The sequence below is a fragment of the Heterodontus francisci genome, chromosome 8 (genome assembly GCF_036365525.1).
Source record: "Heterodontus francisci isolate sHetFra1 chromosome 8, sHetFra1.hap1, whole genome shotgun sequence".
Lineage (NCBI taxonomy): Eukaryota > Metazoa > Chordata > Chondrichthyes > Heterodontiformes > Heterodontidae > Heterodontus > Heterodontus francisci.
Window position 1 is genome coordinate 62,769,946 of NC_090378.1, and position 26,414 is coordinate 62,796,359.

Here is a 26,414-nt window from a genome sequence, read left to right on the forward strand (position 1 = left end):
CAAGCAGACCGCGGAGGAAAAGTGCGGGAACACATGAAAATAGTGGGAAACCTCAGAAAAGCGCAGGAACTCCAGAAAAGAGCAGGAAACCTCCATAAAGAGCAGAAAACCTCTCCAATAAAGCAAAGAGCACATTCTTAAAAAGAAAATTCCTAAACAGTTAGGAAAAAATGGATTCGAAGAACACAATGCCTGAAAGTTTCCAAAATTCGGAAGGACCCAATCAGATACAGAATTGGTCGACGTGGAGAAAAAGATTCCAAGATTTAGAATAGCTTCTCAGCTACACACCAAATCTGAAGCGCAGCACTTAAATACTCTACTATACTCCATGGATGTAATTGTGATGATGTGATCGTAAGACAAGGCATCAACAAAGCTTCAGACAAGTTTGATGATGTGTTACAAGCCTTCGATAAATATTTTAAATGTAAGAACCAATACAATCGTGGAAAGAGCAAAGTTTAATAAAAGGATCCTGATGCTGGATGCACAAGATGCCGTGAAACCCTGCCAGCACTGCGGAGCCAGAAAGACCCACAGACGGGAACAGTGTCTTGTTAATAAAGCTGCATGTTTTAATTGCAATAAGATAGGCCATTTCGGAAAGATGTGCCCGAGCAAGACCTCGTCTCACAAAAATGCCAAGCAAAAACCCTTCACGCATAGAGTTGTGAATGAAGTGGAACAACTTCCATTGGAAGACAAACCAGGAGCTTCCTAGGGGATATTAATGATCCCAATCAGGCATTCTGGACAGCAGACATTTATGTCAATGGACATATTGCTAATTTCAAATTGGACACAGATGCAAGTGTCACAGTTCTGTCAGACTAAGAGCCATGGTTGTCAACACATTGCTTACAACCCACTGACACTCAGTTACATGGTCCAGGAGGGAATGCACTGAAGGTCAAGGAAAAGCTCCAAGCTACACTTCAATATACGGGAAGACGGATAATGGAAACCCCATACATTCTAAAACACCAGTTTTCTCTGGTAAGCAGAAAAGCATGCTTTGATCTATTTTCGAGTCTAGGAAGACTGAAGACCAAGTATAGCATAATGTTACTGGAAGATGCCAGACCGGCATGTATCTTTACACCAAGAAAGATACCACATCCATTGGTGAACCAAGTGCAACATCAGCTGGAAGACATGACCAGAATGGGAGTCATTTCTCCAGTCACGAAACCAACAGAGTTCACTTATGGTTCCAGTTCCAAAACCAAATGGTACTCTTCGTATCTGTGTGAACTTAACGAGGGAAATCCATCCTATGTCTTTGGTGGATGAAAGCCTGGCAAAGCTATCTAAAAGCATAATGTTCACTAAACTCGAGGCAAATAGTAGTTTTTGGCAGGTTCCATTGGACAAGAAGTCAAGGTTACTCACATTTATCACACCATTCGGAAGATTTTGATTCAATCGTCTACCATTCGATATTACATCTGCACCTGAAATCTTCCAAAGACTCATGTCCAACATTCTGCAAGGCTTCAAAGGGGTAATATGTCACATAAACGAATCCTGGTTTATGGGACATCCATCAAAGAGCATGACCAGAGAGTAAAAATGGTTTTAAGTGGCTGACACTTAATGATAGGTGTGAATTCTCAAACGTCAATTCATTTCTTGGGACATATTGTAAGTAACAAGGGCAGAATGACAAACCCGCAAAAGACGAGAGCCGTTCATGAATTCCCAATCCAACTTCAGTCCAACAGCTCCAAAGATTCCTTGGAATGCTGAATCAATTGGCAACAAGTAACAGAACAGATGGGCTGGTAAGATGGGCGGAGCAGTGGCAAATGTTATTTAATCCTGAGAAGTGTGAGGTGATGCATTTTGGGAGGACTAACAAGGCAAGGGAATATACAATGGACGGTAAGACCCTAGGAAGTACAGAGGGTCAGAGGGATCTTGGTGTACTAGTCCATCGATCACTGAAGGCAGCAGCACAGGTAGATAAGGTGGTTAGGAAGGCATTGGGATACTTGCCTTTATTAGCTGAGGCATAGAATATAAGAGCAGGGAGGTTATGATGGAGCTGCATAAAATGCTAGTTACGCCACAGCTGGAGTATTGTGTACAGTTCTGGGCACCATACTATAATAAGATTTGATTGCACTGGAGACGGTGCAGAGGAGATTCCCTAGGATGTTGCCTGGGCTGGACCATTTCAGCTATGAAGAGAGACTGAAAAGGCTAGGGTTGTTTTCCTTAGAGCAGAGAAGGCTGAGGGGGGACATGATTGAGATATACAAAATTATGAGGGGCATTAATAGGTTAGATAGGAAGAAACATTTTCCATAGTGGAGGGGTCAATAACCAGGGGGCATAGATTTAAGGTAAAGGGCAGGTGGTTTAGAGGGGATTTGAGGAAAATTATTTTCACCCAGAGGGTGGTTGGAATCTGGAATGCACTGCTTGAAGAGGTGGTAGAGGCAGGAACCCTCACAACATTTAAGAAGTATTTAGATGAGCACTTGAAACGCCATAGCATCCAAGGCTATGGGCCAAGTGCTGGAAAATGGGATTAGAATAGTTAGGTGCTTGATGGCCAGCTTAGGCACGATGGGCCGAAGGGCCTGTTTCTGTGCTGTATAACTCTACGACCATTAAGACAACTCATTAAAAAAGATCAAGCGTGGTGTTGGAAGACACATCACGAGCAGGCATTTCGAAGAATTAAGGAGATGCTAGTCTCGCCAGAGATATTAGTGCATTACAACTGTTCATTACCAACTATAATTGCAGCAGGCGCCACATCTACAGGGTTGGGGGCAGTCCTCTTCGAAGAACAGCCAAATAGATATTGAAGACCGATCTATTAGGCATCTAGAACATTGTCCGAGACAGAGACAAGGTATACTGTCATTGAAAAAGTAGCACTTGCAGTCATGTGGGCTTGCAAGAAGCTTTCTGATTACATTATTGGCCTGAAAGTGGTTATTGAGGCAGACCACAAACTTTTGGTTTCCTACTGGATGAGAAGGAAATTGCAAAGATGCCTCCAAGAATTCAATGATTCCGACTGAGGTTGATGAGACATACCCAAGGGACGGTATATGTTCAAGAAAAGATGCAAAGTTCCGCTGATGCATTGTCAGGAGCAACTGTGGACCATCCTATACAATAGAATTTAACTTTGTTGAAGAGATAGAATCATATTCACAGTACACAGCTTTGCAATGGCCGGAAAGAACACAGAAACTTCAAGAAATTAGACATGCTCAAAAGCAGGATGAGGAATGTATATCTGGATACCCCAGTATTGTACACAAGGTTGGCCATAGGAATGTCCTAGCGGGAAAGCAATGAAAAATGTCTTCAAATTCAAGAGATACTTGACAATCGTAGATAATCTGCTGGTGTATAATGACAGACTGGTCATTCCAATTTCTCTTCAATCTGATATCCTTCAAGGCCACATGGGAATCACAAAATGCAGAGCATGAGCTCAATCATCTGTTTGGTGGCCAGAAATTTCCAAAGACATAAAAAACATGATCTTGAATTGCCAGGTATGCACAGTACACAGACCAGACCAGAGGGAAACACTGATAACTACACAATTTCCAACCAGACCATGGGAATGTCTAGGTATGGAATTATGTACGTACAATGGAAAATCTTACATCATAGTGACTGTTTATTTCTCAAGATGATTGTAGTGAAAAGATTGTACTCAACAACAGAAGCTGTTACTAGAGCTTTGCAACGCATTGTATTCCTGACGAGGTTGTGTCAGACAACGGACTACAGTTTGTGTTAGGGTCTGAAGTTCTGTTAATGGATGACAAATACCTGGTAGTTCAAGATAACAGGGTGAACAGGTATTAGTGTTAATTAGTTAATTGTATTCAAATGTGTATATATAAAGAGCCAGCCAGCATTGGCTATGGGTTGTTAGGAGCGGAAAAATAAGTTATGTGGCAAGCAATAAACAAACAGTCTCAATCTAAGCTTCCTGGTCTCAGTGTCTTCTTCACAATCAGGCTTGGAAGTTCTATAACATTTACGAATAAATACTTCACACAATTTGCGAGGAAGTGGGGATTCGAAAATCTCAAGTTCCCCTTGTTACCCTCAATCGAATAGTGAAGCAAGAGAGTACGAACGATTAAATAATCATTACAGAAAAACGAAGACCTTCCAACTGCACTATTGAATTATCAATCCACTCCATTGTTATGTGGACTTTCTCCTTCAGAGCTGTTGATGGGGAGGAAGATAAAAACTCAACTTCCTATTTAACCTGGAAAACTACTTCTGGGGGCTCAATGTACAAGACTACAAAAAAGTTCAAGAAAGAGAGAAGTCTTACAGGAATCAACAAGCTCGCAATTACAATAAGAGACTTTGTACCAGAAACCCACCAATGTTAAAGGATGGAGAGAAGGTATGGATACGAGATCTAGGATGTGAAGGTAGAGTCATCCACAGAGATGAAGTTCATCTTATGAGGGTACTATACGCCGAAATAGGAGAAACCTTATTCTTATTCCTCAAACACAACAACCAATCATATATCTGAAGGAACCAGATGATGATTAAGAAACCCAGAGACGCCAGGATACTACAAACATTGGTCAAGGCCATCCAAGTTGTCGAACAAGCCTTTCAAAAAAGACTACAGATCATCCAAGTCTGACGAAAGCACGTTCCTGACAGACTGAATCTGTGATGTCAGAGACTTGGGAAGAGATAGGGAAGTATGTAAAATCAAAGTGAACGAATGTGTATATGTGTGTGTATATCAAAAATATATATGGACAAAGACTTTGGGGGGGGAGATGTAGTATAAGGCTCTGAAAGGGTTAATGTTTGAGATAGTGGGAGTAACCCCTCCTCTGCTGTAGTAGTGATGATGTAATAGTCACATGCGTATTAGGCATGGAAGGAGCTGAAAGCATCATGAGAACTGCTACCTAAACATGCTTAATGAGAGTGTAAATACTTATGTATATAAAATAAACGAGTTACTACTTAGCCATACGAAGACTCCGAGACATCTTTAAACAACACTCAAACTACGCCAACAACATACAATTAGAAAGATATTAGATAGATGAGTCATCCATGCCAGTCGCACATCTCCAGAAGCTGGCTTCGGAGTATTTTTTTTTTATTCACTCATGGGATGTGGGCATCGCTGGCTAGGCCAGCATTTGTTGCCCATCCCCAATTGCCCTTGAGAAGGTGGTGATGAGCTGCCTTCTTGAACTGCTGCAGTTCATCCACCGTCCTGTTAGGGAGGGAGTTCCAGGATTTTGATCCAGTGGCAGTGAAGGAACGGCGATATATTTCCAAGTCAGAATGATGTGTGACTTTGAGGGTTGGTGATGTTCCCATGCGTCTGCTGTCTTTGTCCTTCTAGGTGGAAGAGGTCACAGGTTTTGAAGGTGCTGTCGAAGGAGGCGTGGTGAGTTGCTGCAGTGCACCTTGTAGATGGTACACACTGCTGCCACTGTGCATCGGTGGCGGAGAGAGTGAATGTTTTAGGTGGTGGATGGGGTGCCAATCAGATGGATTGCTTTGTCCTGGATGATGGCGAGCTTCCCGTGTGTTGTTGGAACCGCACTCATCTAGCCAAATGGAAAGTATTTCATCACACTCCTAACTTGTGCCTTGTAGATGGTGGCCTGTTCTTGCAGCCACAGTATTTATGTGGCTGCTTCAGTTCAATTTCTGGTCAATAGTAATCCCCAGGATGTAAATAGTGGGGGATTCAGCGATGGTAATACCATTGAATATCATGGGGAGATGGTTAGATTCTCTTTTATTGGAGATCATCATTGCCTGGCATTTGTGTGACACAAATATTACTTGCCAACTATCATCTTAAGCCTGAATGTTGTCCAAGTCTTGCTGCATATGGACACAAACTGCTTCAGTATCTGAGGAGTTGCTAATATACTGAAGTTGAGGCTTAGAAACAGACAAAAGGAAAATGGCACATGGAGATCAAGGGACATGACAAAAATACCTTAAAAATTATGACCTTTGCAATTAAAATCCTTTGTCATTTCTCACCTTCCACTCATAATCCAGCTGTCGCATGGCTCTGTAGACTTCTGCCATAATATCATATGGTTTACTTTGACTGCGAATTCCCAGGTGCCATTTTGCTTTTTTCAATGCCATTGGTTTGGGTTTAGTGGTGTTGAGTGCATCAAGTGGACAACGTGCTTTTGGGCTGTCTGCCATCAGAGGGGACATGCGCTCAGGATGCGCTTTGACACCGGATGGGATATGTAACCCATTATCATCCATAAACGAACCCGTGGGGGGGCTGGATGCCAGGTAAAACTCACTGGCTTGATTCATAATCCTCCAATTGTCAATAATGAGGTGGTATGCTACAGCAAGCTGGTCCTGTGGATCACCACTGTATAGACTGTTCATAACTTCGGACTCAGTAGATTCAAACTTTTCACATACTTCCTTCACTGCATCTTCATCTATGACATTGGAGTCATATGCAGGGTCCTCTGGGAACAGATAAGTTGGCAAATCCTGTTTAAACCACTCGTGTTCCCTGTTGATGAAATGATAAAGCAATTTTAGTGATCACTGTGCTAAATTCAAATAGGATCAAAATTCCAGCCCAAAACAATACTAATCCTTTCAAATTGATTCTAACTTAGAGTAGTTTCTTCTGTAACCAACAACGTTCTAATGAGCGATTGTAGATTAGGTTGGTGTACTTTAGTCTAAAGATGAGACATCTTGGATTGCAATGCATATTTAAATTGCTGTGTTGGCTGTATCCAGGATCCCTTCCTCTTCTTTCTCTTCTCACTCTTCCACTTCTGCCTTTCCTCTCCTCCTTCATCTCCATCTCTCCCTTGAGATCCCACCACCATCCCTTCCCCCTACCCTGCTATTCTCTTACCCCAGCCCCAGTCTCCCTATCTGGCTCTCCACTGCTCCTCGTTCAACCACGCCCACCACCACCACCCTCCCACCCTCTCCTCTTCAGTGGGCTGCAGTAATGCACACGGTTGCCTACAAATGGCAATCTTCTCCCTCACTCCCCTCTCAAAACCTGGGTAAATATTTTTCCATTATCAATCCCAATGAAAGGTTTATGCTAAAAAGTGCCATTCATTTATTTATTCATCCCAAATGTGTGCACTGCACTTCATCTCCTTTCAAACTGGAAGATAATGTCAGATTGGCCTTGGGTGGATTTTTAAAAAACATAATTGAGCCCTCAATGATGTGTCCACATTGGGGAAAGGGGTCAATTTTTTAAATGTTAGAATAGTCTCCCAGTAATCTCATTACAGGTAGAACTATCATTGGGTACCCATTATTGTTTGGGTCAAGAGAAACTTAGGTGGAGATATTGAAACAGATTATTTATCTAGCCATTTTGCCTTTACTGCTGCAGGTGGTGTGATAGCTGGCAAAAACAGAGATTCATACTCTCAAAAAAGGAATGAAAGATTGAGAAGAAAAAGTATAAACAAATTCACGTTACAGATCATACCTGATGTCTTTAATGGTTGCCCTTTTCAGCGGGTCAACCTGCAGCATATGCATGAGAAGATTAGCTACTGAGCGGTTCAGATACTCAGGAATATAAAATACACCACCACGGATCTTTTTGAACAGTGTTGGAACATGCTCATCATCAAAAGGCAGCGTTCCACACAGCAAGGCATAAAGAATCACACCACAACTCCAGAAATCTACCTCTGGGCCTGCGTACAACCTGATAAACAAGAAAGTATTTAAATATGGTATAATTCTATAATATTTTGTGTACAACTACCAAGCCCATACGCTGAAGGTATATATTAAATAGGCAGCAGTACAAAAACTACTTTATTTGCAAAGATGCAGTTTTATGTTTTTCACAAAATTAGATCAGTTTAGGACTGCTTAGAGAACAAAAGAATGGTAAAAAGAACAAAAGAATAGAGAGTACAATAACCAGTTTGCTCCAGTTGAAGTGCTTACAGTATTGCATTGCATTAGCGAGACTCTGGAAGATGCTGAAAATGAGATGTCAAGCAATTAACAGATTAGCATTTACCAAAAGTGAAAATGGGAGGCATGAACTGCACAACTATATAAATTAATGAAGATTACCTTTATTTTTATACGTAACACAAGAAGATTCCCTAGAAATGAATGGGAGAAAATGTTGGCTGTCAAAAAAAACTATTATCGAACAAACTGTGTTGTGAGGTGTTAATAGCTATTTTAGTAAAAATAGTCTGTTTTGCTTCAGTTACAGATGCTCTGCTAGATTATAATCCTGAGCTCTAATAATCAAGACAAAGGCTGGTTAACTGTAATGCTCAGTGTGTCAATCACATTTCTACATTTGAGCGCACACTGGGAAGTCCCAACTTCAAATATATAAAGTCTACTGTAATTAGCACAAAGTTTCCAGGCAGAAGTCACTTGGAATCTGATTTGGCAATTACACAACAATGATATTCCAGCTTTGCTTTGTCTTTTTAAGCCTTGCTGCGGAAATCGATTTCTTTGTATACTTCCTCAACAAAATTCATCACGTAGGATTTTTAAGTAAGATGCATACAAGTGGGGCAAATTATAGCTGTACATCCTGATATCTGCTCGGGTCTACTCACAACTTTTAAACAATTCTAATCAAAGTAAAACAGGGGTTTGGTAATGTAGGGGCTATGGAGCCCTGGACTACTAATCTAGAGAATGCGAATTCATATCCCACCATGGTAGTTTGGGAATTTTGAAGATGTCGGAAAAAACCCAACATCACTAACACCCTTTTAAGCAAGGAAACCTGTCGTTCTTACTCAGTCTGGACATGCATATGCACGGCACTGAAGTTCTGGCATTCATGAGGAGTCAGATTGAGGGGAGACGAAAGAAGGAAAGCATGAAATCCTTTCAATTCAAAGTACCAACACCGCCACCCCCCCCACCCCCCTCCACCCCCCAATAAAGATATAAAAGTTGACTTTTAGTTCCTCGTTTGTGCGATATAAAATTCAAAATATTAAGACATGGGCAGGATGCTGGAGACCTACCATGCCATAAAAGAGCTGCTCCACTATCATATGTGGTGGCCCATGAATAAGCAGGGTATTCAGTACTGGAAACCATCTTGATACTGCAATATTATTAAGCTTAGTACCAGCCAACTTTTAAGTGCACAGGGATTAGCTTCCTGTATCAGGAAGCAACCAAACATAAACCACAGGTGATATAGTGGCAGTAATTCATTCTTAGGACATTAATGCTTTAGCGGTTGTAATGCAATACAAGTTTCTGTGTGCCAGTTCCTCCCCACAAGTTGCCAAACCTGGCAATTTAACCCAAGAATACCATGATTTTGGTTTCAATTTTATTTTTCTATAAAATACACTGGAGATCTATAGTAATGTTAGTGTCTGAAAGGTTTCTGGAAATTTTCTTTCTCAATCCATTTTGCATTTGCAGTACTTCATATTTGATAGTAGTTGTATTTTGAAACAAGATGCTATTCACCACAAATAAAAGATAAATATTGAAATGACATTATTCCATAATCTATAAATTTTACAATATGGAGTGACAATAGAGACATATAGATTATATTCATATAATCTTCAGAATATAATCTATATGTCTCTCTTGTAAAACATATATTTAATGTTACTTCATTTGATTTTTTCAATTGGAGGTCCAAATGATAGTAAATAAAAAGCCAATTTTGAGGAACTGGTGATGGGTAAGCACACACATATTGCTTAAAAAGGTCCTCATTTTATTCGGTTAACAATTTCCCTGTTTCTTTCCTGGAGATTTTGTGCCTGTATTTTTTCCTGTTTATTAATTGCCACAGAATCAGCAATTTCAAATAAATAAAACAAACTGTACACATATCAATGATGCATTTTTAAAACCTTTAATACTGTCAATTCCCTCAAAACAAACAACATCTCAACTTATCCAAAGCTAGGTAAAGCAATAAAGATTGTCAGCTGAGTGCATCACAACAAAAGACACTCTAACTCAGGCTCACAGAAAAGGATGCATACAAAACAAAGTGAAAATCGGATCCAAAATTCAGATTATCAGGATTGTCACCATTAGTGTCCCTGATTTGCTGATTAAGACGCATATCCAACAAAGCAGTGATCCTCTTTTTTTCTGTTCCACCTCTCTCAACATTGCATTTTTACCTTTCACTCCTCTTGCCCTGTATAAAGTGTGTTACCCAATCAGGAAAGAAATTCTGAATGCAGCTCAATCAAAAGACTATTAAATTGAGCCAATCAAAAAGCTACTAAAATTTCTGGATCATGTCAGATAATTTCTATGTAGTTAGATGTAGCAGAAGGTAATAATTTTAAGTGATGTAAAAACTGCTAGTCAGAATGCTAAACTATTGGATTTTTTTTAAAGCCCAAAATAACAGAAGGCCTGAAAATTGCCAGAAAGGGAATTTTCATGCAAATGATGATAATAAAACATCCCCCTAATAATAGAATAAAGAGTACTGGCTTTGAAAATGTTATATGAATTGAGTCGGGAGAACTCAATCCTAAAGCACTGCATAAACTGAAGTGAGCAATCTCACTAAACCAGGCAATTAGAATAATTAATGTAGACAATGGAAATGTTATAATGTTGTTCTGAGATTGAGGGATCTTGGGCCAGAGCTGGCAGAGGTTTGCTCTGCATTCAGCTATGCCACACCTAATCTAGGAATATACAGACCCAAGATGTAGAATGAATTCTGTAGCATTTTCTCCATCCTAAAAAAATATTTTCACCCAGAATGTTTCAAGAATGGACCAGGACATAAAACAGTGTTAAAACGGTTATGCGGGAAAATAATCTTTAGGCAAGTAACATTTATACTGCAGAGGTAAAAATATACTGGAAAGCAATAACAACACCAATGGGAATTGTTTGTGTACAGAAAAATCAAACAAATCTCAATGGCCACTGAAGCTGAAGGAAATGCTTAGATCGAACACAGGAATATGGACAAGATAGATCTCACCTGCCTGATATGACCTCTGGAGCAGCATAATTTGGTGAGCCACAGCTAGTGCGTAAAAACTCCCCATCAGCCATCATGTTGGACAGCCCTACAATGAAAAGAGGTTACATTAGCAGTTAGATCATTTAAGTTTACCTTTATCAACTCATATGCCTTCACAATTGTGTGGGTACCATAAATTCTTCATACTGTATTGTTTGAAAAGGCAACAGCAACTGAAAATGCAAATAGTGCTTTTCACCATAAGTTCACCCCTACAATTTACCACTTCTGTTTTTTTTTCTTTTTTCTATTTTCAACACAAGTAACATCTTAAATATAAAATCTGCCAGTAAATTCACTTTAGTCGTTTGGCAGTACAGAACTGGAGTATTGCTGGAAATGGAGACATGTTGTCGAAGCTTTTCGTCTTGCACTCATCAGAATAATCTGCAAGAATACCAATGAAGGGAAAACCATGACTTTATACTGCATGAGAAGAGAGTGCAGGTTGGTTGGCAAGTGAACTCTGATTGGTAGAGGCATTGCCATGGAGAATGCACCAGTTTACAGTGACAGACAGTTAACTGCCATGCTTTGTTTGAAATTTAACCCAGGCAGCTTGATTCTGATTGGTCAAGGCATTTCCCTGAGGAATGAACCAGCGAATGGTTGTCACTTATTTTGTTTAGCTGGAACAGGCACAATGTTTGTACATGTTCTTTCTGTCTGCAAAGAACAGGGCCCTGTATATTAATATATGTAACTTCCAGTACACGTAAATACACCACACTGCGAGTCCTACTGACAATCTTAAATTGGTTGTCAGTGTAATTCTTAGCACACTGAGGATTATTTAGCAAATGTTGGCCAATCATGGAATCAGATCTAATGTTGGACACGGTGTTTTGAGTTTTGCAAGCACGGGCTGGTTGAGTACACAGGATGTCTTGTATATCTGAATCTGCAGCTGCATGCAATAATTTCCTTACACGTCTTAATGGGCTCCATCCTGCGCTCAAATTCACCTTTGAAATGGAGCAGTCAAATGAGCTCCCTTTCCTTGACGGAAATCTGATAACGGGTTCTCTACACGGTCTACCGCAAACCTACCTTCACTGCTCAACATACATGTTGGGATTCTTACAGTTCCACGCACTGTAAGATTGGCCATATCGGCAACCTCGTAAATGGGGCCCGAGCCATTTGCTCACCATGCAAGCTTGATGCTGAAATACAGTGAATCAAAGACATCCTGCGTGATAATGGCTACCCTGATCAGATCATTTCTCGCTGTATATCACGCAAAAGTATGAATGGGCCTAAGGCCCTCATTTCCGGCCTTGAAAAATGCCCAGTCTACTTCAAATTACCCTTGAAGGGCAACGTATCCCAAAAATTTGAGCAACAGATGAAGCTAGTTGTTTCATGCTGCTACTATGCAGTAGCAACAGTGTGGTGTTCGCCACTAACAGAATGCTGCTATCGAGCCAAAAACACACGCTGCCTACCACACAAACGAGTAATGTGATATGTGAATTTCAATGCCAGTGTGATGCTAGGTTATATAGACCATACATCCCAAAGACTGGCGGATCGCATCAAACAACATGCCCCTTCCGCTGTTCGCAATGGGCAATTTACAGGCCTTACCCAACCAGCCCATGCTTGCAAAACTCAAAACACAGTGTCCAACATTAGATGTGATTCCGCGATTGGACAACATTTGCTAAATAATCCTCAGTGTGCTAAGCATTATGCTGACAACCAATTCAAGATTGTCAGTAGGGCTCGCAGTGTGCCGCATTTGCGCGTACTAGATGCTGGGAGGACGTTCCCGATGGCTGGGGTGTCTAGAACCAGGGGCTGCAGTCTCAGGATACGGGGTATGCCATTTAGAACTGAGATAAGGAGAAATGTCTTCACTCAGAGAGGTGAACCTGTGGAATTCTCTACCGCAGAAGGCAGTGGAGGCCAAGTCATTAAATATATTCAAGAAGGAGACAGAGATATTTCTTAACGCCAAAGGGATCAAGGGATATGGGGAGAAAGCGGGAACAGGATACTGAATTAGACGATCAGCCATGATCTTTTTTGAATGGCGGAGCAGGCCCGAAGGGCTGAATGGCCTACTCCTATTTTCTATGTTTCGATGTACTGGAAGCTACATATATTAACACACAGGGCCCTGTTCTTTGCAGACAGAGAGAACAGGGACAAACACTGCTCCTGTTCCAGCTAAACAAAATAAGTGACAGCCGTTCACTGGTTTATTCCTCAGGGCAATGCCTTGACCAATCAGATTCAAGCTGCCTGGGTTAAATTTCAAACAAAGCATGGCAGTTAACGGTCAGCACCGCAAACTGGTGCATTCTCCATGGCAATGCCTCTACCAGAGTTCACTTGCCAACCAATCAGCACTCTCTTCTCATACAATATATAGTCGTTTTCCCTTCATTGGTATTCTTGCGGATTGTCCTGTTGAGTGCAAGACGAAAAACTTCGACAACATGTCTCTATTTTCAGCAAAATTCACTTTAACTGAAAAAGATAGTTAATATGCCTGAAAATTTTTTCCTTTATCCTTTAGTTGCACTTTCTCAACAACTAATACAATTATTTACACTCAAAACAGTAACATTTTCTCCATTCATGGATGCCTAAACTCAATTTCAGAAAACATTTTCTTATAGAACATAGAACATTACAGCGCAGTACAGGCCCTTCAGCCCTCGATGTTGCGCCGACCTGTGAAACCATCTGACCTACACTATTCCATTTTCATCCATATGTCTATCCAATGTCCACTTAAATGCCGTTAAAGTTGGCGAGTCCACTACTGTTGCAGGCAGGGCGTTCCACGCCCCTACTACTCTCTGTGTAAAGAAACTACCTCTGACATCTGTCCTATATCTATCACCCCTCAACTTAAAGCTATGTCCCCTCGTGTTTGCCATCACCATCCAAGGAAAAAGGCTCTCTTATGTAGTGATTATTTTACTTTCTCCCTCTCCATACTTAAAATGCTGCCATCATCCTTTTTAATTTCCTCCCACACCCTCTAGGTTTCCTCTCATCATGGATTATCCCCAGCTGTAAAATCATTCTTCTACAAAATCAACTTCTATCCATCTACTTAAACTGGATTTATCTATGCTGAGCTAGAGGCCTACTTTAGGTCGGGAAAACGAACCCGACCAAACCACCGCGGACCCGAACCAAACTCGGCCCGAGTCCCTCCACTTTTGCCCCAAGCCCAACCCAACCCGAGCCTGCCCTGACTCGACCCGACCCGGCCAACCGTTTACTTACCTCCCAACTCGGAACCTCCACGAAGCTGCCGCGCATGTGTGATGACGTCATAGTGACAACACTCGCTCACTGTGCATACTCAGTTTCGTCCCGTACTCCCAGCTCAGGTAAGTTTTTTATTTTTAATACTTACCGTCACAGCACTGACCCTGTGTGTCCGGCCCGAACCAACACGACTCGACTTGGACTCGGCCCGAACCGACCTGAGCCCGAAAGCCGGTGCCTGAAGATGAGCCCGACCTGACCCGAACCCGACACATGTTGTCGGGTTCCGTCGGGTAGCAGGCCTCTATACTGAGCATAGTGCATCGTTAAGCAAATAAAATTTGTCAGAAAAGGTTTTCAACTCATTTGCCCAATGTATACCACCCTACTGTATTCTAATCCACAAATTACAATTACATAATCCCAAACTCAACTCCACTGAATTGAGAGGCAACAATAAGGAAAACCAAACAAAGGAAAGCCAAGCTGTTACTCTTAATAGCTGATTCAAAAGTGGCACTGGCACAGATTTTCACATATTTTCTTTAGGGACAAAACCTCTTGCCATTACACAACGGTTTCAAATCTCCCAATTGTATGACCCTCCAATCACAATCCCCAGTTGCAAAACGAAAGGGCTTCATGGATCACTGGACAGGACTCAGTTGTGGTTACCACAATATAGATCGTCACATATATTTTCTCCTGAAGAATATGAAGAGTAAAACAGCAACAGTATTTCACCTTATCTATCAATAGTTTATGTCCTCTGCACTTCATCCTATAGAGCATTAGCTTTGGAAAACATTTTACACATCAGCAATTGATTGAGCTCTATTATTCTATAAAAACTGAAATTATTACTCGACCATGATTTCAGCTCTTATGTGAAACAAATTGTGTTCTGCATTGCATTTCTGACAAACCATGCTGCAACCTTTTGTAGTAATTTCCCAACTCGAATACTTAGCTGCAGCCTGACACATTCCTCACATACACTAAGAGTCACGTACCAAAGTCAGCTATCTTGGCATTCATTTGTGCATCCAGGAGAACATTCTCTGGCTTCAAATCACGATGAACCACCATGTGTCTGTGACAATAATCAACAGCTGAAATAATCTGCTGAAAGAGACGGCAAGCTTCTCCTTCCTCCACCTAAGGTAACAGCAGAACAAAGGGCATTTCACATTGTTACTTTGGAAGGCCATAAATCTGTTGCAGTAATAATCACAACAATGCAGGAATATCCCAATTGGGTATGATAGCATGATGGTTATGTTACTGGACTGGTAACACAGGTGGCTCGAGTAATAATCCAGAGACATGAGTTTAAATCCCACCATGGCAGCTGGAGAGTTTAAATTCAGTAACTTAAATAAACCTGGAACAAAAATCTAGTATCAGTAATGGTAACCATGAAACTACTGGATTGTCATTCACTAATGTGCTTTGGAGAAGTAAATCTGCTGTCCTTACCCAGTGTAGCTTATGAGACACCCAACCCACAGCAACATGGTTGACTCTAACTGCGATCTGAAGTGGACTAGCAAGCCACTCAATTGTACCAAACTGCTACAACCAAGTATAATAAACACCACACTGATTTCAACGATTCAAAAAGGTGGCTCACCACCACCTTCGACAGCAATAAGGGATGGGCAATAAATGCAGGCCTTGCCAGTGATGCTCACTTCTTGTAAATAAATTTAAAAAGTCGCTGTGAACACCCCTTCAGAAGCACCAGCCTTGACAAACATACCAACCTGCCTACTGTCACTTATAGGTTCTTGGCCAGGTCAGCTGATGAATCAAAGCATTCCCTCTCTCAATGAGAAAGGGTAGGGAAGGGCAGAAAAGCTAGTAGAACTAGCCTCCCCTTATAGAACTGTACCTCTTGCTACATATTCACAGAACTGAGCATCAATTGCAGCAGTTGCAGACAAGTTTGTAGCCAATTGAGACATAGACTGCAGTAGTTAAAACACACCACGGAAATTAAATACAACATGTGGAAATGTACATGTATATTCAGCAATTAGAGTCAGTGTTACGACCAGGTGAGAAAGGTGTCTAGGGGTCCCTCACAACCTTCACCTGGTCTTACCGTAGCAGGGTTTAGTTTTAAACACACTGTCTTTTTAGCTCCCCCTTGATAAATCCTTGTTCACCGCTATCCAATTATAAGGCAAAGAAACCAGCACAAACAGGCTTTCTTAGGTTTAAAGAAGTTGGAATTTATTCAACTTAAACTCTAATTCAGTTAACACCTATGAAACACGACACGCCCACGCTGGCATGCATACGCGATACACACATGCAAATAGAGTCAGAAAAGAGAAGAAAAATAAAGTGGAAAAGTTTGAGGCAATATCTGAAGAGTTACAGCTCTTCGAGCTCACTGTAGAGTCCTTGATTATAGATGGTCTTGCTTTTCATTGGGACCTAGTAGTCTTCTTAAACCTTCACTGTAGGAGACTTTTCTCTCTTGGGGCTCATGTGTCTTCAGTGGAGTCAGAGGCTTGTGAGAAAGAGAAGGGAGCAGACAGGAGAGATCGTCTCAGTCCAGGAGCAAACAGACACTCTGCGTTCAAACTGTACAATTCAAAAAACCCCAGGTTGCCAAGGTTAGTCATGTAACTAACTGGTCTGACGACAAGTTTGATTGTATCACCTTAGCAGTCTCTGGAATGCTTCTCTTACACACAATACCTGGTGATCGAGGTCCATTGTGAATTGAATGCATCAGGGAATGGCTGCTTTGTCCTTCCAATCATCGTCTGTTAATATGCAAATGTATTTTCCAGTCATGGCTAATCTGTTGAACAAGTCATTTCCTCGCTCCAACAACAGTTAAAAATCAATGTTCATGACAAAATTGATGTGCCTCATTCTTGGCAGGTGGAGGCCTGCGTGACACTTCCACACCCAGCAGAATGAAATGCGATTTGAGAAAAGCACATTTCATTAGAAGCGTTGAGAGAAAATATAAGATGCAGAAAAAAATTGCATTTCTCTCATTCATTAACAAATCCTAAAACTTATTAAAACTGCCACCCGCCCCCCACTTTTTTGGCATCCCAGCAAACATGTTCTATTTTGGGGAAGTTTCTCTTCTGTTTGCCCAGTACACATTCAGGGAAACTGCAGGGGTCCGTCACCTTGTCACTGCTCAGGCTCTCTGACCTCCTGCAGTCTTTCTTTCACTACTGGGGGAGCTACCACCTTCACCCCTGCCAGATCATTACCTAGCAGCAGGTCAACCCCGTCCACAGGCAAACTGGGAACAATCCCAACGATCACTGGTCCTGAAACTAGGTTGCACTCCAGGTGCACCCAGTGTACAGGTACAGGCGTACACTGCCCTCCAATACCATTCATCACCATTACTGCCCTCTCTGGGGGAAAGGTCAGGCCTTTTCCCAGTAAAAGGGATCTGGTGGCCCCTGTGTCCCTGATAATTAGTATGGGCTTGCTTGCCCCACTCTAGGGGTATGGGGTTACTTTCCCTTCAAACACAAAACCCTGATAGCCTTCAGGAATCCTCTTAACTTTTCCTGCACTTGCAGTAGTAATCTTCCTGGGTCTCAGTCTTACTGCAGTTGAAGCCACAGCCTGTTCTGCATTGCTTTCCATCAGGTTAGCTTCTTCACTGAGCAGGTGTGCCCTGATTAAGCCTACCGGCTTTCCCTTTAGTTTCCAGCAGTCAGCTTCTACATGCCCTGCTGTATTACAATGGAAGCATGCAGATCTCCGGGTCTCACTCTTGTTTACAGCACCTTCCATTTTGGCTAGAGGAGGGCCCCCTGTGGCTAGAGGAGGACCCCCTGTGTCTCCTGCTTTCCTTTCTCTCCCAGGACTGCTTGACTAAAACCTTCCCACCCTTTGTCCATTTTGGATTTGTGGGGGTGATTAGGAAGGTTCTCCCCTGGGAAACCGACTTATAAATTAAAGCAAACTCATCTGCTAGAACGGCCACTTGCCGGGCTCTCTGAAGCTGCTGCTCCTCTACATGTGTTTTAATGGACAGTGGGAGAGAGATTTTAAATTCCTCTAACAGAATTACTTCCCTGAGATTCTCATAGCTGAGCTGTACTTTAACAGCCCTCAGCAACTGGTCAAAAGCCAGCCGCTTACTTCTTTCAAACTTCAGATAAGTTCGATTAGCTTGTTCTTGAGGGTTCTAAACTTCTGGCGAAAGGCTTCGGGTACTAATTCATATGCCCCGAGGATAGCATTTTTGGTCAGTTCATAATTTGATGAACTCTCATCCGGCAACAGGGAATAAACCTCATGGGCTTTTGCAGTTAGCTTGCTTTGGAATAAGAGGCCAGGTCTCAACTAGCCATTTTAGCTGCCTTGCCAGTTTCTCAAAGGACACAAAAAATTCTTCTACATCCTCCTCATTGAATTTTAGAATTAGTTGAGCTAGTTTTAACAATTCTGCACCCAGCTCTGAATTATGCTCCTCCATATTGGCCATGCTTTCACTGGGGTTACTCTGTCATCCCCTAGATAACTCAAGCTGCCTCAGCTCTCCTTCTTCACACTCCTTCCGGAATATTCTTTCTCTCTCTCTCTCTCTCTCTCTCCTGCCTTTCATTTTCTTCACGTTCCTTCTGGAAGGCTCTCTCTTTCTTTCTCCCTCGCTCTTTCCTCAGATTCAAGTTTCCTCTGTTCCAACTGTATCTTTGCTAACAATACCCTGTCGGAGTCTGCTTCTAACCCTGTTTTTGCTTCTTCAGATTCAAGGGAAAAATGGATGGCCACTAGCCTTAGGAGACATGTTAGTATTCAAGCTCACACAATCACAAGAAAACCTGTATTGAAATCTTGTTCTTTTTTGATTGGGAACAATTTGGCTTCCCACTTCCAATTTCTCACGTTTGACTTTGGGTAAAATTCTGGACGCTAACACCCAAATTTCTGTTATAACCAGGTGAGAAAGGTGTCTAGGGGTCCCTCTCAGCCTTCACCTGGTCTTCCCGTAACAGGTTTAATTTTAAACACACTGTTTTTTGCTCCCCCTTGGTGAATCCTTGTTCACCGCTTTCAAATTATAAGGCAAAGAAACCAGCACAAACAGGCTTTCTTAGGTTTAAAGAAGAAAAGTTGAAATTTATTAAACGTAAACTCTAATTCGGTTAATGCCTACGAATACCCGATGCACCCACGCTAGCATGCATACACGATACACATATGCAAATAGAGACAGAAAACAGAAGAAAAATAAAGTGGAAAAGTTTGAAGCAATATCTGAAGAGTTTTTGTTACGGTTCTTGGAGCTCACTGTAGAGTCCTTGACTGTATGTAGATCTTGCTTTTCATTGGGGCCCAGTATTCTTCTTAAACCTTGTTTGTTGTAGGAGACTTTTCTGTCTTGGGGTTCATGTCTCTTCAGCGGATTCAGAGGCTTGTGAGAAAGAGACGGGAGCAAATAGCAGAGATCTTCTCAGTCCAGGAGCAAACAGACACTCTCAGTTCAAATTGTTGGTAGAATTCAAAAAACCCCAGGTTACCAAGCAGGTTATTCATGTGACTCACTGCTCTGACCACGTCTTGGATTGTATCACCTTAGCAGTCTCTGGAATGCTTCTCTTACACACAATACCTGGTGATCGAGGTCCATTGTGGGTTGAATGTGTCAGAGAATGGTCCTTTGTCCTTCCAATCACCATCTGTTAATCTGCAAATGTCTTTTCCAGCCACAGCTGATCTGTTTAACAAGTCATTTCCTCACTCCAACAACAGTTAAAAATCAATGTTCATGACAAAATTGATGTGCCTCATTCTTGGCAGGTGGGGACTTGCATGACAGTCAGAGAGTCATTTACGGCACAGAAGGTTTATATAAATAAGAAAACAATTAATGCAAAGCTAAAGTAAAATATATTAGTTTCTTAAAAGCATTCAAAATAATAATACAAAAAGCAAGAAAAATTCAAATTTTTCCCTTAGTCACTTGAAGATCAATTGTTCAAATACTGTACAGCTCTTACCCTTCCATGTTTACAGATGTAGTCAAAAAGCTCACCACCTGGCACATATTCCATCACCATGAAGAAGTCAGTTGGAGTGCTGATCACCTGGTACCTGGTAAAGTATAACATAGTAATTATGGCACTAGTAAAGTGCAACACAGTGAACAGATTACAGAAACTGGGATTATTCTCTTTAGAGCAGAGAAGGTTAAGGGAAATTTAAAAAGCTACATTATTAGGGATTTTGATAGAGTAAATAAGGAGAAACTGTTTCCAGTAGCAGGTGGGCCTGTAACCAGGGCAACAGTTTTAAGATCATTGGAAAAAGAACCAGAGGGGAAAAAGAACCAGAGGGGAAAATGAGGAGAATTTTTGCTTAAGCAGCGAGATGTTATGATCTGGAACGCACTGTCCGAAAGAATAGTGGAAGCAGATTAAATAGTAACTTTTCAAAGAAAAGTGAATGTATACTTGCTACCACATCAAGTAGTTGAAGCTTTTAACATAGATGCATTTAAAGAGGAGCTAGAATAGTACTGAGGGAGAAAGAAATAGAAAGATATGTTGATAGGGTGAGATGAAGTAAGGTGGGAGGAAGTTTGTATGAAGCATAAACACCAGCATAGAGCTGTTGGGCTGAAAGGCATGTTTTTGTGCAGTAAATTGGATCCCTCTTTCAAAGTCTTCTGGCACAGGCACGGTGGGCAAATTGCCCCTTTTTGTGCTATAAGATTCTATGAATTAGTATTGTTATAGCCCTTTTGTGAGGTTGTCCCGATAGGTAGCAATGAAGTGTCATATAACTATTGTTACGACCGACCGCTCAAGTCAAAGCCCCAATTAAAATATATGATTGTGGTGGGAGAAACGTACTGTTGATTCAATCCCGTCCCTTCATAGATCACCTAACATATTTTTAACTTTCCAAATTAAAGAAAGACCCAGCCAAATTGTACCATCTATTAACCCCCAAATGAGGCTAACCAAACCAGGTGTCTTTAGATCAATAAATTAACTGTTTAATTATAAAAAAAACTAAATTCCTTAACACTACCAAGATGTAAACAACATTTAAATAGAAACATTAGTGTCCTTGCATATTTACATTCCTGCCAGAGTGAAATCTTCCAATGTGGAATACTCCAAGGTTGCTGGTCCTCAGAGCCGTCCGATGGGGGGGAAAAAAGGTTCTTCAACAGTAGAACAGTCCGTAGTCTAATTCAGCAGTTGAAGTGATGCGTTCCTTCTCCAGCAATGAATTTCAATAATTACAGCTCAGGGGAGGTGGTGGCGTAGTGGTACTGTCACTGGGCTAGTAACCCAGAGACCCAGGATATTTCTCTGGGGACATGGGTTTGAATCCCACCACAACAGAATGTGGAATTTAAATTCAATTAATAAATCTGGAATTAAAAGTCTAATTATGGCAATGAATACATTGTTGTTTGTTGTAAAAAAAAAACCCATCTGGTTCCCTAATGTCCTTTTGGGAAGGAAATCTGCTGTCCTTACCTAGTCTCGCCTACATGTGACTCCAGACCCACAGCAATGTGGTTGACTCTTAAATGCCCTCTGAAATGGCTTAGCAAGCCACTCAGTTGTATCTAACCACTACAAAGTCAATAAAACAGAATGAAACCGGACAGACCACCCGGCATCAACCTAGGCACCGGAAATGACAATGGCAAACCCAGCCCTGTCGACCCTGCAAAGTCCTCCTTACTAACATCTGGAGGCTTGTGCCAAAGTTGGGACAGCTGTCCCACAGACTAGTCAAGCAACAGCCTGACATAGTCATACTCACAGTATCATACCTTACAATGTCCCAGACACTGCCATCACCATCCCCGGGTATGTCCTGTCCCACCAGCAGGACAGACCCAGCAGAGGTGGCGGCACAGTGGTATACAGTCAGGAGGGAGTTGCCCTGGGAGTCCTCAACATTGACTCCCGATCCCATGAGGTCTCGTGGCATCAGGTCAAACATGAGCAAGGAAACCTCATGCTGATTACCACCTACCGCCCTCCCTCAGGTAACGAAACAGTACTCCTCCATATTGAACACCACTTGGAGGAAGCACTGAGGATGGCAAAGGCACAGAATGTACTCTGGGTGGGGGAGTTCAATATCATCACCAGGAGTGGCTCAGTAGCACCACAATTGACCGAGCTGGCCGAGTCCTAAAGAACATAGCTGCTAGACTGGATATGCGACAGGTGGTGAGGGAACCAACAAGAGGGAAAAACATAGTTGACCTTGTCCTCACCAATCTGCCTGTCACAATTGAATCTGTCCATGACAGTATTGGTAGGAGTGACCACCACACAGTCCTTGTGGAGATGAAGTCCTGCTTTCACTCTGAGAATGCCCTCCATTGCGTTGTGTGGCACTACCACCGTGCTAAATGGGATAGATTTCGAACAGATCTAGCAATGCAAAACTGGGCATCCATGAGGTGCTGTGGGCCATCAGCATTAGCAGAACTGTACTCAACCACAATCTGTAAACTCATGGCCCGGCATGTTCCCCACTCTACCATTACCATCAAGCCAGGGGACTAACCCTGGTTCAATGAAGAGTGCAGCAGGGCATGCCAGGAGCAGCACCAGGCATACCTCAAAATGAGGTGCCAACCTGGTGAAGCTACAACACAGGACTAGAAACATAGAAAATAGGAGGAGTAGGCCATTCGGCCCTTCGAGTCTGCTCTGCCATTCATTATGATCATGGCTGATCATCCAAACTCACCCTGGTTCCGCTTTCCCTGTATCCCTTGATCCCTTTAGCCCTAAGAACTATATCTAACTCTTTATTGAATATATTTAATGATTTGGCCTCAACTGCTTTCCGTGGTAGAGAATTCCACAGGTTCACCACTCTCTGGGTGAAGAAATCCCTCCTCATCTCAGTCCTAAATGGCTTACCCCTTATCCTTAGACTGTGATCCCTGGTCCTGGACTCCCCCACCATCAGGAACATTATTCCTGCATCTAATCTGTCCAGTCCTGTTAGAATTTTTTTTTTTTATTCATTCACGGGATGTGGGCGTCGCTGGCCAGGCCAGCATTTATTGCCCATCCCTAATTGCCCCACCTTCTCAAGGGCAATTAGGGATGGGCAATAAATGCTGGCCTGGCCAGCGACGCCCACATCCCGTGAATGAATAAAAAAAAAATGTTGTAGGTTTCTATGAGATCCCCTCTCTTTCTTCTAAACTCTAGCAAATACAAGCCTAATCGACCTAATCTCTCTTCATACGTCAGTCCTGCCATCCCAGGAATCAATCTGGTGAACCTTCGCTGCAGTCCCTCCATAGCAAGAACATCCTTCCTCTGATAAGGAGACCAAAACTGCACACAATACTCCAGATGTGGTCTCACCAAGGCCTTGTATAATTGCAGCAAGACATCCTTGCTTCTGTACTCAAATCTTCGCGCTATGAAGGCCAACATACCATTTGCCTTCTTAACTGCTTACTTTCAGTGACTGGTGCACAATGGCACCCAGGTCTCGCTGCACCTCCCCCTTTCCCAATCTATCGCCGTTCAGATAATAATCTGCCTTTCTGTTTTTGCCAAAGTGGATAACCTCACATTTATCCACATTATACTGCATCTACCATGTATTTGCCCACTCACGCAACCTGTCCAAATTACACTGGAGCTACTTGCATGCCAAACTGCATAAGCAGCATGCAATGGACAGAGCTAAGCAATCCCATAACCAACGGATCAGATCTAAGCTCTGCAGTCCTGCCACATCCAGCCGTGAATGGTGGTGGACAATTAAACAACTAACTAGAGGAGGTGGCTCCACAAATACCCCCATCCTCAATCATGGGGGAGCCCAGCTCCTTCCAAACCCATGACCTCTACCACGTAGAAGGACAAGGGCAACTGTTGCATGGGAACACCACCACCTGCAAGCTCCCATCCAAGCCACACACCATCCTGACTTGTAACTATATTGCTGTTCCTTCACTGTCGCTGGATCAAAATCCTGGAACTCCCTTCTTAACAGCACTGTGGGTGTACCTACCTCACATGGACTGCAGCGGTTCAAGAAGGCAGCTCACCACCACCTTCTCAAGGGCAATTAGGGATGGGCAATCAATGTTGGCCTAGCTAGCGACGCCCATATCCCATGAATGAATAAAAAAAAGTTAATGGAACTGGTTATTTTCTTTTAAGAAATTAATCTGGCTTGACATCAGAATTCTGATAGCATGATAAATAGGGTTTAGATAAGCCGAGAGAGCTCACATTTCCTTCAGTATATGCTGGTCCAACTGTCTGTCTGTTTCTCTGTGTCGAAACCCAGTTTTCAACTAGTTTCAAATGTCAATCCGCAACAACGTATCTCTCAATCCTCAGCCTTTGAGTGGCTGTATTCCGGGGCAACGAGACTGCACACTTTGAATCACAGTCTGAGTGGCTGTATCCTGGGGCAATGAGAATGCATTCTTTGACTCAGTCTCTGGGGCTTGTTGCCTTGGCTCCGTTTCCAGCCTCAAAGGCACATCACATTCTTCCCGAAAAAAAATCTATAGGACCATAACACCTCTGCCCCGGGCAGAATGAAACGGCATTGCTGAAATGCATTACACATTACAATGTGTAAAAAATACAATTTGAAAATAAAACGCTAACATTTTATTTCGCATTTACAGGTATACGCTTTTCTAAAATGTTAAGATCACAGCAACAAATTCCACCAGAACATTTCGGCTTTAAATTTTCAAAAGGTTGTCCCAAATAACCCATTTCAAATTTCCAAGCATAGTCTTCCAATTGTTTCATGTTTTTCTTCCAAGTGCCCCTATTACCCATCACCTCAGCCAGGTGAACTGCACAACTAGGAGCACTGACCACTACTGGGTTCATTATTCCCTGAGAAGTTTCTCGAGTACCCCTTACCCTATGTGGTATCACGTGACACTGGAAAACCCTGTCCGGTGTAACAGATGCTGATTTCTTCTTACTCTGGGGTGTCAAAGGAATTTAACAGTATCCCTCCAACACATCTGTCTCGTTAAGACACATTGTGTTGCCCACCCTATCCATACAGTCCTTTAAATGAGAATTTGGGTAGGAGTCTGCCTTCCTTACCACAGTGACTTTTCTAGAATCTATGCAAGTTTGAGCCAACCTACCAGGTTTAGACATCAAGACCACCTGCAAATTCCAGCTGTCCTGACCAGGTTCAACTAAGCTGCCTTTCAGCATGTATTGCACCTCTATTTCCACTTGGGCCTGTCTGTCTGGACCTAAGCGACAAGGATGTTGTTTTAAAGGAATGGCTCCCCCTATACCCACCCACATCCTGTTTCGCTGAGGTTGTACATCCCTACAAACTTTTTGAATCATTGTGAAAACCCTGGTTAGGATTTCACGCTGTTTTGCCTTTAAGTGTAAAAGTCTTTTGTTTAAATTTCCTAACCATTCTGTATTCACTAATTGGCTAGTTGGAGGTTCAATCTGTGAATTTCCTAGGCCTGCTTCTGCATCATCCTCACTATCCTTTTCCTTCTCAACAGTCCCGATTACCTGACATAACTGTATTGGCTTATCCTCCTCGCTGCGGTAATATTGTTTGAGCATATTAATGTGACACAACTAGCTCTTCTTCTGGCGATCACGGATGTCAATCAAGTAATCTACCTTACCCACTGTTCTGATCACTCTATAAGGGACACTGGACTGTGCTTTTCACGGTTCTCCCTGTAAGTGACAGCATTAATACTTCATCCCCTGGTTTTATGGTAGGTTGTGGTTTTCCCACCATTTGACAGGTATGGCATGTCCTACAAAATTGTCTCACATCCTTGGTAAGACCTGGCCAGCAATGTTTGCATATGCGTGATTTAGTCTTCCGAATTCCCCTATGTCCAGCAAAAGGAATGTCATGTGCTAACCTTAATAATCCTCATCGATATTTAGGTGGGACCACTATCTGTTCAACAACTGTCCAGTCTTCGTCTGCAGGCCTATGAGGCGGTCTCCATTTCCTCCTCAAAACCCCATTTGCCATATAATAACCTTCCTGAACTCCTGTCGCCTCAGCTTCTGACAGAGCCATCTGTGCTATTCGGTATATCTCTGGATCAGCTTGCCGTGCTGCAATGATAGACGATCTGTTAAACATCTCATTTGGATTA

At 42.2% G+C, this 26,414-nt stretch overlaps 1 protein-coding gene across 1 annotated transcript in view; it reads right to left on the bottom strand.

Moving 5' to 3' along the window:
* prkaa2 (protein kinase, AMP-activated, alpha 2 catalytic subunit) overlaps positions 1-20,362 on the bottom strand; it is a 35,973-nt gene extending 15,611 nt beyond the window's left edge. The window contains exons 1-5 of the mRNA XM_068037228.1: positions 20,275-20,362; positions 15,289-15,433; positions 11,000-11,087; positions 7,502-7,726; positions 6,040-6,544 (exon numbers count right to left, since the gene is read on the bottom strand). Of these exons, the coding sequence (XP_067893329.1) occupies positions 6,040-6,544; positions 7,502-7,726; positions 11,000-11,087; positions 15,289-15,433; positions 20,275-20,334 (1,023 nt within the window). The 5' untranslated portion in view covers positions 20,335-20,362. The remainder of the gene's footprint in view (positions 1-6,039; positions 6,545-7,501; positions 7,727-10,999; positions 11,088-15,288; positions 15,434-20,274) is intronic.
* Positions 20,363-26,414: the final 6,052 nt, after the last annotated feature.